We start from the raw sequence: 15,142 nt of genomic DNA, 5'->3' as shown, positions 1-15,142 counted from the left end.
TGTTTTTGTTTTGTGTTTACTTTGTGTTTTTACTCACAGTATTCGTATTGCGTATGTATTAGTGAGAATAACATAACTACCCCGGGGTAGTGTTTGGCCACCAACGATCTAAACCAACAGACATAACGAAAAACAAAAACAAAATAAACAACGCAATAAAGCCAACCTACATTCAAATATACGAACAGAATTCACAATAACAAAACAAAATACACAACTCAATGACCCCAACAGCATCCAAACATAAAAAAACACAGCTGAATAAAACCAAATACATCTACACACATCTTTTTTTAATATACAGTGTTGTTGTTTATATAACATATAAGCATGAAAAAATTATGATATTTTTTGATGAAATTTTCAGAGTTTCAACCGATTTCCTTAAAATTTTTACAGCGTATTCCTGTATGTCTGGAATAGGTAATAGGCTTTTTATTTTGAAATTTCAAGTGGGCTAGGAGCCACGCCCACATTAAGAAAATATAAAATTCGTGTATTTGAGATAATATAACAGTTAGACTCCTCAAATTTTGTCGGAGCCACTTTAGCGTCAATATGATTATTTAGGATATATAGTGGTCGGACTAGCGTTAGGGGGCTTGGCACCTCCCATATAAATTAAAAACAAAGATTCGTTTATCTTTGAACCTATCACAGCTAGAATCTTAAAATTTTGCATGAATAACTTTAACATCCATGTAATTATTTTGTGTAATAAATTGGCGGACTACACATGAGGGGAGCGGCACCTCCCATATTAATTGAATAAAAAGATTCGTTTATCTTGAAATAATATAACAGTTAGACTCCTCAAATTTTTTAGTTCCAATTTGATTATTTAGGATAAAGAGTGGGCGGACAAGCTTTAGTCGGTGTGGCACCTCCCATATAAATTAAATACAAAAATTCATTTATCTTGGAAACTATTACAGTAAGAATCTTACAATTTTGCATCCATGTAAACATTTTGGATATTAAATTGGCGAACTACCCATGAGGGGAGCGGCACCTCCCATATTAATTAAATACAAAAATTCGTTCATCTGGGAAACTAATAGAACTAAATTTTGCACCAAGAACTTTAATATTCATCTGAACATTTTAAAGAAATAAGACCGGACTTTCATCTGGAGGGCTTGGATCCCTCATATAAATAAAATAGAAAAATTTGTATATCATTTACAGTATAACATTTAGAGTACAACGAGCGAACTTTTTGTTGGGACATATGAAAATATGAAAAAAAATACAAAATATTGTTTATCTAGGAAAATATAGAACTAGATTCATAAAATTTTGGATAATGGGGGGGCTTGACACCACATATATGAATTAATTACAAAATTTCGTTTATCTTGAAAACTGTTAGATAATTCAAATTTTTAAAAGAAGATTAAAATTGGTGAACTTGCAATAATTTGCTTGGCATCTCTCATATGTAACATATTGTTAATCTGGAAAGCTGTTGTGGTTCGAATTTTCAAAATCTTTAATTGGGGTTTTTATTTATACTAGAGGGTAAAACAAAAAATATTGTATATACCAAGGCATAACAATATGAAATATTTTTTTAAAAATAAAAGTTTATAATAAATTTTAGCAAGTAAGAAATAAATACATCATTAATGTATTATTTAAGAATTTTAATGAAATATATCAAGAGAAATTATAATAAACCTTTAAGAAAAATTGTATAATTTAGTAACTAAATACAGATTTTTTTGGTTATTATGTATTTAATTTCGATTGGGGTTCTTTAAATGTTGCATTGCGTTTGTGCCGATGTTTGTACACCCAATAATATTTGTCCTACACACAAGTATACCAATCGGCTCAGAATGACTTTTTGACCCTTACGCTATTGAATGTGGTTGAAATCGGTCCATTACTTCGCCTAGCTCCTTTGGCTCATAATTGTGTTGAATGTTCTAGCATGTCAACAAAAAATTGGCAAAACTTAGTTTTATTTTTGTAATAATGGGACTCATTTAACCCTAGCCCCCATCGATTTGACTTACAGAAAATAACATGAAGGTCAAAATTAACCTATAAACACTAATAACACGATTAAATTCTACTTATATATCTTTGAAGTAGACGTAAATGCCTCTACCAATATTTATAAAGAAAGGCTTATATTTCCACTTGCCCCAATATGAGCCCTATTGTAGAAATCTCTTTTTTGTCGAAAAAATGTGAAAAATATTCCGAACATAAGGAAAAACAAATTAAAAGCTTTATTATTTAAAAAATAATCCATATTTTGAGCATACACACTGGTATTGGTACTGGTTAGTCGACCGACTATATATTTATACTTGTTTAACTTCTTCGCACTGTCCAAAAACAGCGATAGCAAATTCACCATTTACTCAATTAGTAAAATAAAACAAAAAATACTAAAATTAAAACTTTTTTCTGATTTATGCTTTAATAAGACAAATTATAATAAACCATTTTTTGTTTAATTGACATAAGGTCTGTTCGCGTACTCGATAATTTGTAACAATTTTCAATTGTTACTGGATTCCGTTCGCGTACTTTTGAAAACATGAATGTACATATACCTCAAATCCAGAGTCCAACGAGAGTAAGAGAGCGATAAAAATGACAGGTCGTTGATAGAGAATTTTGTGATTTTACTGGATACTTTTCCCCAGTAAAAATTTTTAAACATATGATTGAAAATGTAAACAAAAGAAAAAAGTATGAAAATAACACAAATGTAGCAAATTGTTTTAAATGTCTATTATTAATTTAAAAATCAGTTTTATTTTGCTTATATTTATTTAAATGGATAAAAATTTTATTTTATTTGAGTTCTCATTTGTTGTTCATGTATTTTTCACTTTTGTCTATAATTGAAAATTATATAAATAGTATACAAAAAGCGATTTTCATTGACGCTGTTGCGATTTAAATTTTTATATATTAATATTAATATCTTAACATATAATTTTACAGTAATCAAACATGAATTTATATTAGAAATCTTGGTTTTCGACTGATTTGTTTATATTTTGACAACATTTTGCTGTACATCACAGAGATTATATATGGCGCATGTGGACGACGGGCATTTCAGGTGTTTAATTTAATTTTTTTCGTGCTTCAAATCATGATATCGAAAAAAACTATTATAAACAAAAACAACATTTTATAGTGTGACTAGCTAATATCCGGTGTGCTTCGCAACCCCAATCGAAATTAAATACATAATAATAAAAAAATTATTTATTTACTTAGTTATTAAATTATGCAATTTTTTCCAATCGAAATTAAATACACAATAATCAAAAAATTATTTATTTAGTTACTAAATTATGCAATTTTTTGTAAAGGTTTATTATAATTTTGTAACGTGCAGTTACAAATCATAATTTACTATACATTCTTCCACTATCAATATCTCTTCTACATTATCACTACTACTACTATTATTATTGGCAGAATTAATTATTCGCCAAACGTAATATTTAATAAGTCGCAAATAGTTTATGTGAGTTTTGATATGAGAGATTGGAGAATTAAGGAGTAAAGCAAGCAAGAACCGTGGTACCAAAGCTCTTACTTCACACCGTAAGCGAAACCAGCATTTAGCCGATTGAGAGCCGAAGTATTTATCTCATCGGATTGTAGACCGTAGCTATTCCTAAGTAGTAATTAGCCGACAGAGAAGCATTTATCTCGTCGGATCGTAATGATTAGTAAGCCGATTGAGAGCCGAAGCATTTATCTCATCGGATTGTACGATATTCGTATTATTAAGTCATTAGTCGACCGAGAGCCGAAGCATTTATCTCGTTGGATCGTAATCAGTAGTAAACCGATTGAGAGCTGAAGCAATTATCTCAGTAGTTAGCCGATCGAGAGCTGAAGCATTTATCTCATCGGATTGTGTAATATTCGTACTATTAAGTCATTAGCCAACCGAGAGCCGAAGTATTTATCTTGTCGGATCGTAATCAGTAGTTAGCCGATTGAGAGCTAAAGCATTTATCCCATCGGATTCTATAATATTCGTATTATTGAGTCATTCGTTGATACGTCGGATGTTACTACCTGTCACTTTAGTGATTGTGGAAATATTAAAAAGAGTCTTTAATTGAGCATTTAGTAAGATTGACTTGTTTTTGTATCTGTTTACAAGGTTTGCCCACAACATTTAAAATTTGAATTTTATTAAAGGCGCGACGAGAAAAATAATGACTATTCTTTCTTTAATACCGTAAATATTCTCCGAAATAAATTCTCGTTCAAATTTTAATAAGATTTGTTTATAGATTAAAAAAGTATTAAACAATATGCTCTCAAAGTGCAGTGATAATATAGTGGAAACTATGTAAAGTGTTACAGATATTACTTTAAAAAAACGAAAATCTCGTTAAATGTACTTTTTAACGTGTTGTGTTTTTATCAATTCAAAATTGTTTAAAATAGATCGAATATAAATTATTGGTAGTGAATTCAAATTATTTTACTCCAAAATAAATGTTTATCTGCATTATCTTCACTTGATTTCAAACTCGTATGTAATTTTAAATTTAGTATGAACTTTTCCAATTAAGTGTATTAGAAATAAGTTTATATTATTTTAATTTTCAACACAATTAAATGGCTGAAAATAATTTCAGAAGAAATGTTCACTGGGTTATAAAATATCAAAAAAATGTTAGCTGGTATATCATTTGCGAAGTTATGAAAAGATAGTATGATATTCACTGCAGATACCAATGTATCTGCAGTGAATATCTGTATCTTGTGATAGTTTTCACAAGTTTCAGTTGTATGTTGTTGGGGTAGCTAATATACACTTCTGTTTTTATTAATGTTGTGTTTACGTTTGATCACAACATCAAGCTGAGTTGAGAGAAAGAGATTAAATGATTTCAATCTTACGGCTCTCTCAAGTATGTTGACATGTAGCTTATGTTGCGTTTGATAGCGACCTAACACTTTTGGCAAATATAAATGAATATAACACTTAGATGAAGAAATGTAATGATGAGTTAACGTTAAATGATTTTTACTAATTGCGATGCCCTTATAATTTTACACAGGACAGGTCAAACAAATTTTATCCACATTGTTTAAATAAAAGACAAGTCAAACAAACTTCATCTAGTGTATAATTTTTTTAAGGCAAATGTCAAACAAACATATTACCTAGTGAACAGTCCAAAACCAACTAATCTTTGTCGTTGATTTGTGTCTGCCTTTTATACACACAGATCATCAATTCAGACACACACATACATAGGTAAACGTACAGTTGATAGATTGACTCATAGATGGCGTTACAATTAATTTGAATTAACGAACACTACACTAAATAAAAATTATATAATAAATCATTTTATATTAAATTTTTTTAGTATTGTGTGGACCAAAACGAACGAATGACTTTGAGTCCTCACAATAGTATTTGCATTCGCATTCACTTTTGCAGTCGCAAAAAATAAAAGTTATTATTCGTATTCGCTAAACTGGCATTCGACAACCCTATTAAATACATATACATATTTTGTATTAGCGAATATTTAAAAAAAAACTTGTGTAATAAAATACCTACATTTTTTAATTATTATATTTTCAGGTTTATGAGTTGGAAAGAAGATTTAAACAACAAAGATACTTATCTGCGCCCGAACGAGAGCATTTAGCAAGCTTGATACACTTAACACCAACACAGGTAAACTCTTTAATAGTAATTTCCAAAATGCCTGATGTAAGAATTTTCAAAAATAATTGTAAAGCTTTTTCTGAATGTAAATTAATTTTGTGAAATAACAGGTACAAACTTTTTAAATATTGAAATTCATTATACCCTAAACCACTTTAGTACTGAGATTATACCCTGCACCACTTTAGTGGGGAGAGTATATTGGGTTTGTGCTGATGTTTGTAAGGCATTACAGATAATTCAATGAAATTTAGCGCATAATCTTCTGCGGTACCGCTAATTAATATATATATATATTTCGGTGGCCGGGAAAGGTGGTTTGTGTGGGGTGATTTAGGTGTTGTTGTTCGTGGCTCATAATAAAATTATATTTTTTATTGTATATACAATGTTATAGTCTTTAATAAAATAATTAACTAAATAATTTTTAAAAATTGTCCAAATATTTTATTCAACACCAAATGTATGTTCTGTCATACTTAATACTAAAATATGAAAAATATGAAATTAAAGGATACAGGTTTAAATGAACATATTTTTGAATGTAATTGAGATATTGGCTGGACAATTTTGTAAAGAATCGAGAATTTCCATATCTAACTAAAACAAGTAAGAGTTCTATATTCGGCTGTGCCGAATCTTATATACCCTTCATCATGATGTGTATAAAAACAGTAATTACGAATATTATTACAAAAAATCAAAAAAATACCAATTGCAGCCCATTTTATACGACCTAAATTAATCCAAAAAGTTCCTTTTTGTATGTTCTTACCTAGTCAAGGCTCTGCATGCTAAATTTCATGTTTCTAGGTTCAATATTTTAGAAAATTCAAAAAGTACCTTTTGTAGAACGAAAAAGTACCAAAAAGTCCCTTTTTGTAAGTTCTTACCTAGTCAAGGCTTTACATGCTAAATTTCATGTTTCTAGGTTTAATATTATAGAAAATTCAAAAAGTACCTTTTGTATAATGAAAAAGTACCAAAAAGTCCCCTTTTATGTGTTTTAAGCCTAAAAAGGCCTGGCTCTACTATTCTACATACTTAATTTCATGTTTCTAAGTTCAATATAATAAAAAATTCAAAAAGTACCTTTTGTAGAACGAAAAATTACCAAAAAGGCCCTTTTTATAGGTTCTTACCTAGTCAAGGTCCTACATTCTAAATTTCATGCTTCTAGGTTCAATATTATAGAAAATTCAGAAAAGTACCTTTTGTAGAATAAAAAGGTACCAAAAAGTCCCTTTTTATAGGTTCTTACCTAGTCAAGGTCCTACATTCTAAATTTCATGTTTCTAGGTGCAATATTATAGAAAATTCAAAAAAGTACCTTTTGTAGAACGAATAAAAAAATTACCGTATGATTATGTGTTTTGTTGTTGTAATTTACAGTTTTTGTCTGAGCATGAATCAGCGGGGTTCATCTTCAAAACTTAAACTCGAATACTCCTTGGCTACGCTCACGCCAAATTTTATCCCGATAGGATCAGCCGTTTAGAAATGCCAGATTTATTTCCAAAAAATTTCCATTCTGCCCCATTGTGCATTACAATAACTATAATCTATAATGCCCTTTCCGATAAATACGCCCTTGCAAATTTGTTGTGAATTAAATACTCTATACACTTCACACCTGGGAAGTATTATGCAGATAAAATTTTTAGTACCCTGCAATATTGGAACGACCAATCTCTTATTTCTGTCACGAACTGTTATGGTCATATTTTCGTAATTAATTACGCACTTATTGTCTTTCAGAAAATCTTTGCATAATATTCCTTCAGATGGTATATTGAAATTGTCGTTTACTACATGGAAAACTTGTGGAATTATAGATTTTGATACAATTATACTTATACATATTGTGTCTAAAGTATATAGTTAAAGAGTTCGGAGGAATAATTGTAATATTGATTATTTCATTTTCGTTCAATATAATATTTCGATCTAAGCAAGAAATTTTGATCAAAGAAATGTCTGGTTGTGAGTCAACCAGAAACGAACAAGTTTTATTAGCATCAGTACAATTTAGTTTTATAAAATCTGCATAATTAGGGTTTAGACTATAAACTGATTTAAAATATTGGGTATCTAATTCTGATGTAGTGTTTCGTTTTCCTCCCTCAATATATTTTGTTGAGGGTCTTCCACGTTTAAAGACCTTACTAAAGCTCTCTAGTTATTGTTGTTTTGTACATTTCCATTTCTACCATTAAGACGATTGTTTGCAAAATTGTTGTTTCTTCTAAAATTATTATTGTAATTGTTATTAAAAGTTCTACGGTTACTGGCACGGTAATAATTGTTACGAAAATTGTTGTTTTGATATCTATTGGTGCTATTGCAACTTTGATTCCTGAATGTCAAAACCTTACGTTCTTTTGTTTCAGCCGCTTGTTCGACTACTAGTTTTGCAATAACTTCTTTCGGGTCCGAAAAAGATGAAAATGCCAAGATTGACTTTACCAAATCTAATTTAGTATTTAGTCTACACATCGCAACAGTTTGCTCAAACGCCATTTCATGAGCTTTTTTCTTAGTTGTTCTTTCGGCAGTCAAAGAACGTTTGAAAGCGTTAGCAAGAAGCTCTGCCTTCTTTGAGAAATCCAAATAATTATCATTTTTAAAAGTAAGCAATTTTAAACGCGATAACTTTTGAATTATCCGGTTTAATGTTTAGTTTTTAAAGCAGTTTTAATTTCAAAGACCTAAAATTTGTTGCATAGTGTTAATTTTTTTTATTTGGACCAGCACTCAGGGGCATAAATAGGGGTCATATTTATGTGAAGCATTGTGTTGAAATTAGGAAAATAGTTTGTGGGAAGGAGGATAGAGGGAGTAGTGTTTGTGGACATTTGATTTATCTTATATCGAAAGCGGCAGGGAATACCTCTGCAGGAAGTTTATTCCACATACGAACAGTGCGGCTGAAGAATGAATTTTCCCTGTAATTTCGGTCGGATATAGATCAGATGGAGTGAAGTATGTCTTACAACGTGAATGCTTCTTTCGAAATGTGTTTAGTCCAGCGGACATTACACTGAATTTTCATGCCCAGAACATCAAGATTTTCTGATTCCTTAATATTTACACCACCAATGTATACATATTGGTGGAACAAAGCGTTTATGTGTTAAAAACAACATTGAGTCTTACGGGCGTTAAAATCGACTCTTATAACACGACCCAATTCAGAGATTTTTATCAAGTCGTGATTAATTCATATTGCGAATCATTGCCCCAATCTCTAGATTGAATGAATAAGAATGGCAGATACTGCTGTCATCCGCAAAAAAATAGATAGAGTTGGAAGTTTGACATAGAAGGTCTTGAACTCATTTGATGGGATCCCAACTATAACAACTCGTATAGTGCGATCTCTGAGAAAACTCGAAATAAATCGAGAGAAGTTATTGCCGACACCAAATGCATTTAGTTTTAATATAAGTGCACCATGCCACACTCTATCATACGCCTTTGAAATATCCAGAGCCACCACTTTACTTTCGGCAAAATGGTAAATGAAATAATACCATTTCTCCGAAAGGAAGGCTAGCAAGACTTCCGTAGAGCGACCTCTACGAAAGCCATACTGGCGGTCGTTAAGTAAATTGTTGATCTTTAAATACTTGACAAGATGGAAATTGACCATAATTTCCATAACTTTAGAAAGTGCTGAACAAATTGCTATGGGACGCTAATTTTCAGGATTATTAGCCTCTCCCTTTTTAGGAATTGGCGTTACATTAGCAATCTTCCAGCATGTAGGAAATTTGCCGCCAAGCGTCGAAGAGCACTGCTTCAAGACAAGTGCCGGTATGCCATCTGGTCCAGGAGACTTGCTAATGTTGAGATCGAAAGAATATATTTGGCATAGTTACTGATACCCTCTCGAGCTCGGGCAGTGGTTGATCGCTAACCAACAAGCAAGAATTGTTTGCGAATCAGAGAATGTTTGGTCGACCTTGAAAAGCGTTGGAAAAGAAGAACTACCATTATCCTTTACACTTTTAACCAACGAACAAAAGGGTTTGTTGTCCCCAGAAGCAGCAAGAACGTAAGCGCGAATACGCTGCTCTTGTATAGCTTTTTAGAGTCATAGCACTCTGTCACAAGAAGACCTCGCCTTTTGCGAGGGTATCTTAAATACCCTCCACCAGCTACTTAGATTTGTAATTAACAAAATATTTACATCCTACACCACTTTAGTGGAGAGGGTATATTGGGTTTGTGCTGATGTGTGTAACGTACAATAGTATTAGTTCTATACTCACCTTAAAGTAAAACAATCGACTCAGAATCATTTTCTAAGTCGATTTAGCTATGTCCTTCCGTCTGTCCGTCCGTCCATTTAAACTTTGTAATCAAACAACAGGTTGAAAAAATTCAATGAGATTTAGCACACTGCTTACTGAAAATGGTTAACATCGTCCATTATTTCGCCTAGTCTCCATACAACTGAACCCCAGAATAAAGCTTGTAAACATTGTAATCAAACTACAGGTCGAAATTTTGGAGATAATGCAATGAAATTTGGCACATGATCTTCCGGTGATGAAGCCTATTGAAAATGGTTATGATCGTCCATTATTTCACCTGGCCCCCATACAACTGTACAACCGAATAGGGCTTATAAACCTTGTAATCAAACTACAGGTCGCAATTTAGGAGATAATGCAATGAAATTTGGCACATGATTTTCTATAGTACTGTAGACTTATTAAAAGTAGTTAACATCAGACTGTTATTTCACCTAGCCCCCATACAACTGAATCCGCCAAATAGGGCTTTTAAGATCATAATTATGTTTAATATACTCGTATCTCGACAAAAAGCTGGAAAATCAAGTTCTATACTAGCCTTGATGACCCTGATGAACTTTATAATTATAGGGCCTCATTTGACCCAAGTCCCTATAAAAAGTTCCTATCAAAATTTTACTTAAATATCCACAATTTTATTAAACAAGTATATCTGAGGCAAGGTACAATTCAACTTAAATGCTTTATTATGAAAACTAAATCACTTTTTATTCGTATACAGGTGTAGGGCACTATATGTCGGCCTCGCCCGACTATAACTTCTTACTTGTTTTAAAATAAGTTTTTGAATGGAAAACCGCCAATATTTTGATAGCCTAAATCTGATTCAACTGCAAAAATTTTTGGAACATTACAAACACATTTTATATTTAAATAGCGCCCAAAAAAGTAATCCTTGTAAGATCATTATCCTTTTTGTATATAAAAGTAATATTTGGGGCAAATATTGTATGGATATTATTATTATTATTATTTGGAGCTATGACCAATTGTGGACTGATAGGAAAAAATTTACAGTTATATTTCTGTATAAAGAAGTAATATTTTCGCCTTATTTACGGTAACATTACCGTGTGTAAAAGTAATTTTGTACCAAATTTTGTACAAATATCTTAAATAAGTAATGAGTTATATGTGCTTAAGTGATTTTCGAGAGGGGACTTTGTATGGGAGCTATGACAAATAGTTAACCGATCGGTAAAAGCTTTCACGGAACATTTATATAAAATTTACCTTTGTATACAGAAATGTTTCTGCAAAAGCTTTTTCCGATCGGTTAACTATTGGTCATAGCTCCCATACAAGGTCCCCATTAAGTAATAAGTTATGTGCGATTTAGTAATTTTCGTGTAGGGATCTTGTATGGGAGCTGTAACCAATTGTGGGCTGTAACATTTCTGTTTTTAAACGATTCATTGACTATGATATGATTCTCTGTAAAATCACGCAGAGAAAAAACATGGTTGCGGTTAAAATTATGATTGTAGTCTAAACATATTATTGTAACAATTTTAAAATATCATATTATGATTAAATACCGTCAAAATATTTCATCATGATATTTTTGTTTTTATCATAAAATTGTTATACATGATAATATTATGATATCGAAATCAAAATAAATTTTATCGAATCAGCAAAATTACAGTTCCTAAAAAAAAAAAATATATAATATAAAAATAATAACTTATAATACTTAACACAATTCGAAAATTTTAATTTTCCAATTTATATGTAATTTTGATTAATAAAAAAATTTTAGTATAATTTCATAAAAATTTATATTTATATTTAAGCCTGTTATGTACGTTAGTGATTTTTTAAATCGATCCTTATATGGAGGCCATGTCCAAATGTAAACCGATTTTGTCCAATTTGAATACCAATCAATCTGCAACAATAGTTTATGTACTATCGTTCTTTTAAGAGACTGACAGATATGTCTAGATCGTTTGAGAATAAGGATCTAAAAAATTTCAATGTTACAAATGAGATTAAATATTTATAGTCGAAATTAGATAATTCAAATTAAATGTTTCACTTTTCTTAGCTTTTTAATCACTTTCTGGTTAACTGTTTTTCAAATCAGCCGAAAAAACACTTCAAAAAGCGTTTTGTACCTATGTATATCGGAAATTTATTGTACAGCCAGGATATATGATAACTTCTGTAAACAAATTTTCAGCATTTTAAAACTTTTTGATGATGTAAAAATATGATAAAGAAACATTTTATAAAAAGTTCGGCGTTCGGTCAAATTTCGCCGAACACCGAACATTGGTCGAACCTCACTTTTTTACCGAACTCCGAACCCTTACCCGAACGTTCTGTCGGACACTAGAAATTAATAATGCAATTGGATTTACGTTTGTAGAAAGAAGACAAAAGTATTTCTGCAAAAAAAAATGAGATTGAGTAAAGTGTATGATTTGATACACAATCTTACGCACATATATAAAAAGCGTGAGAACTAAAATAAGATGTAAAAGAAAAACAAGTAAGAGTTCTATATTCGGCTGTGCCGAATCTTACATACCCTTCACCATGATGTGTTTAAAACAAGTCATTACGAATATTATTACAAAAAATCAAAAAATACCAATTGCAGTTCATTTTATACGACCTAAATTAATCCAAAAAGTCCTTTTTGTAGGTTCTTACCTAGTCAAGGCTCTACATGCTAAATTTCATGTTTCTAGGTTTAATATAATAGAAAATTCAAAAAGGACTTTTTGTAGAACGAAAAAGTACCAAAAAGTCCCTTTTTGTAAGTTCTTACCTAGTCAAGGCTCTACATGCTAAATTTCATGTTTCTAAGTTCAATATAATAGAAAATTCAAAAAGTACCTTTTGTAGAACGAAAAAGTACCAAAAAGTCCCTTTTTATAGGTTCTTACCTAGTCAAGGTCCTACATTCTAAATGTTATGTTTCTAGGTTCAATATTAAAGAAAATTCAAAAAGTACCTTTTGTAAAACGAAAAAGTACCAAAAACTCCCTTTTTATAAGTTCTTACCTAGTCAAGGTCCTACATTCCAAATTTCATGTTTCTAGGTTCAATATTATAGAAAATTCAAAAAGTACCTTTTGTAGAATGAAGAAAGTACCAAAAAGTCCCTTTTTATAGGTTCTTACCTAGTCAAGGACCTACATTCTAAATTTCATGTTTCAAGGTTCAATATTATAGAAAATTCAAAAAGTACCTTTTGTAGATTGAAAAAGTACCAAAAATCCCTTTTTATACGTTCTTACCTAGTCAAGGTCCTACATTCTAAATGTCATGTTTCTAGGTGCAATATTATAGAAAATTCAAAAAAGTACCTTTTGTAGAATGAAAAAGTTCTACAAAAGGTACTTACCTAGTCAATGTCCTACATTCTAAATTTCATGTTTCTAGGTTCAATATTATATAAAATTCAAAACCTAATGAACCTAATCCGGTCCTACATACAAAATTTCATGTTTCTAACCAATAACAACATACTCCTTGTTTGTATCGTGACGTCATGCTCAGCATTGTTTTTATAAACAAGTGCAATAAAAGAATTACCGTATGATTATTTGTTTTGTTGTTGTAATTTACAGTTTTTGTCTGAGCATGAATAAAAAATCTAAATTTTTTATGAAATTTTCAGAGTTTGTCTCAGATTTTTGCTCATATCTTTGGTGTTTATGGACCGATTTTGCTGATTTTAAATAGCGATCTTCTCGAAAGCATGTCTAACAGAATTATTGAAGATTCGGATCTCGCCGATATCTGGGGTCTTCTAAAAACTGATTTCAACAAACACACAGACCATAGTGTTAGTAAATTTTTAAATTTATTTTGAGTAAAATTTTTAAAAATGTTTTGATAATTATTGTTGATCAAAAATCGTAACAAAACTGTTTCGTTTGAAAATTCATTTGATAAACGAACAGGAATCCAATTTTTTTAATTTATATTAAAATTTTCCTTTTTCTGTAATTGGGATTAAGAATTATCATATAGATATATTTGAAATTTGTTACAACAATTTTTATTAACAATAATTAAAACAACGTGTGGCACAAAGCACGTAAGCCGTGTAAATACAGATTAACGCTTTAAATCCGATGTGTGATATTTCCCTACATATTTACCATTCAAATCTTTTTAATGCTACACTTTATAAACTTGGGCAAAATTCTTGCCCATTATTATGCTTGGACATATCGCTTAATATGTGTTTTTTTCTGAATACGATTTCGTCCTTCTCAAATTCAATGTGCCTACTTCTGAGATTGTAATTTTTCATAGCCTTCGTATGTGCGACATTTAAATTTTCACGCAGTCTTTCTCTAAGTTTTGCTAGCTTATCAGATCGATCAATAACATTGAAATCCTCGCCAGGTATACAACCAAGTTTATCCAAAATTGTATAGGTAGATCCGTGCGAATACGGCAAAATATGGGAACACTGAATCGAGGTGTGAAAATCACTACGTTATATGCTTCAAATTTGTGGAATATATCTATCCCAATCCCTATGGTCCTTGTAGTCCTGTAGAAAACATCTAATCTTAGTAACAATTTCACGATTTACACGTTTGGGCGCATTCGAATGGGGTGCATTTAAAAAAACTCTCTCATATCGTAGGACACAAATTGCTTCCCATTGTCACTACGAACATATATAGGCACTCCGAATGTGGGAAACATTTCCGTTTGAAAAAACTAAATAACATTTGCAGTAGTTGCCGATTTCATGGGTTTAAGAAAGACGAATTTCGTTAAATGATTCGCATATATGAATATAACCGTATTTTTGACCATGGTAAACGGATATGGTCCGAGAAAATCACAATACCATCTCTCTGATACTGATTGCACATGGTTGGTCTAGAGACTTGGTTTGTAGACTTATTGCTCTTACACACTTCACAGTTGTTAACAAAGTTTTTAATATCATTTGCCATTGATGGCGAAAAGTACTTATTGCGGATCCTAGATAAGGTTTTAACAAAACCACCATGGCAAGAGGAATAAGAATAATGTGTTAACTCTATTACTTTCTGAGTGAGAGATTTTGGGACCCATATTCTCCAAAGAGTGTTTTCACTATGTCTAAAATACACACGTTTTAAAACAACATTATCTGATATACGAAGATTAG

The 15,142-nt window shown here is 31.0% G+C and overlaps 1 protein-coding gene across 1 annotated transcript in view; it reads left to right on the top strand.

The window, feature by feature from the left end:
- The window catches only part of LOC111690106 (thyroid transcription factor 1-like), a 250,405-nt gene that overhangs the window by 224,019 nt on the left and 11,244 nt on the right, over window positions 1–15,142 (top strand). The window contains exon 5 of the mRNA XM_046947845.1: window positions 5,600–5,695. Within this exon, the coding sequence (XP_046803801.1) occupies window positions 5,600–5,695 (96 nt within the window). The remainder of the gene's footprint in view (window positions 1–5,599; window positions 5,696–15,142) is intronic.

This window comes from Lucilia cuprina, chromosome 4 (genome assembly GCF_022045245.1).
Source record: "Lucilia cuprina isolate Lc7/37 chromosome 4, ASM2204524v1, whole genome shotgun sequence".
Taxonomy (NCBI): Eukaryota; Metazoa; Arthropoda; class Insecta; order Diptera; family Calliphoridae; genus Lucilia; species Lucilia cuprina.
Note: the sequence above shows the minus strand (reverse complement) of the source record. Positions and strands in the feature narration are given on the sequence as shown.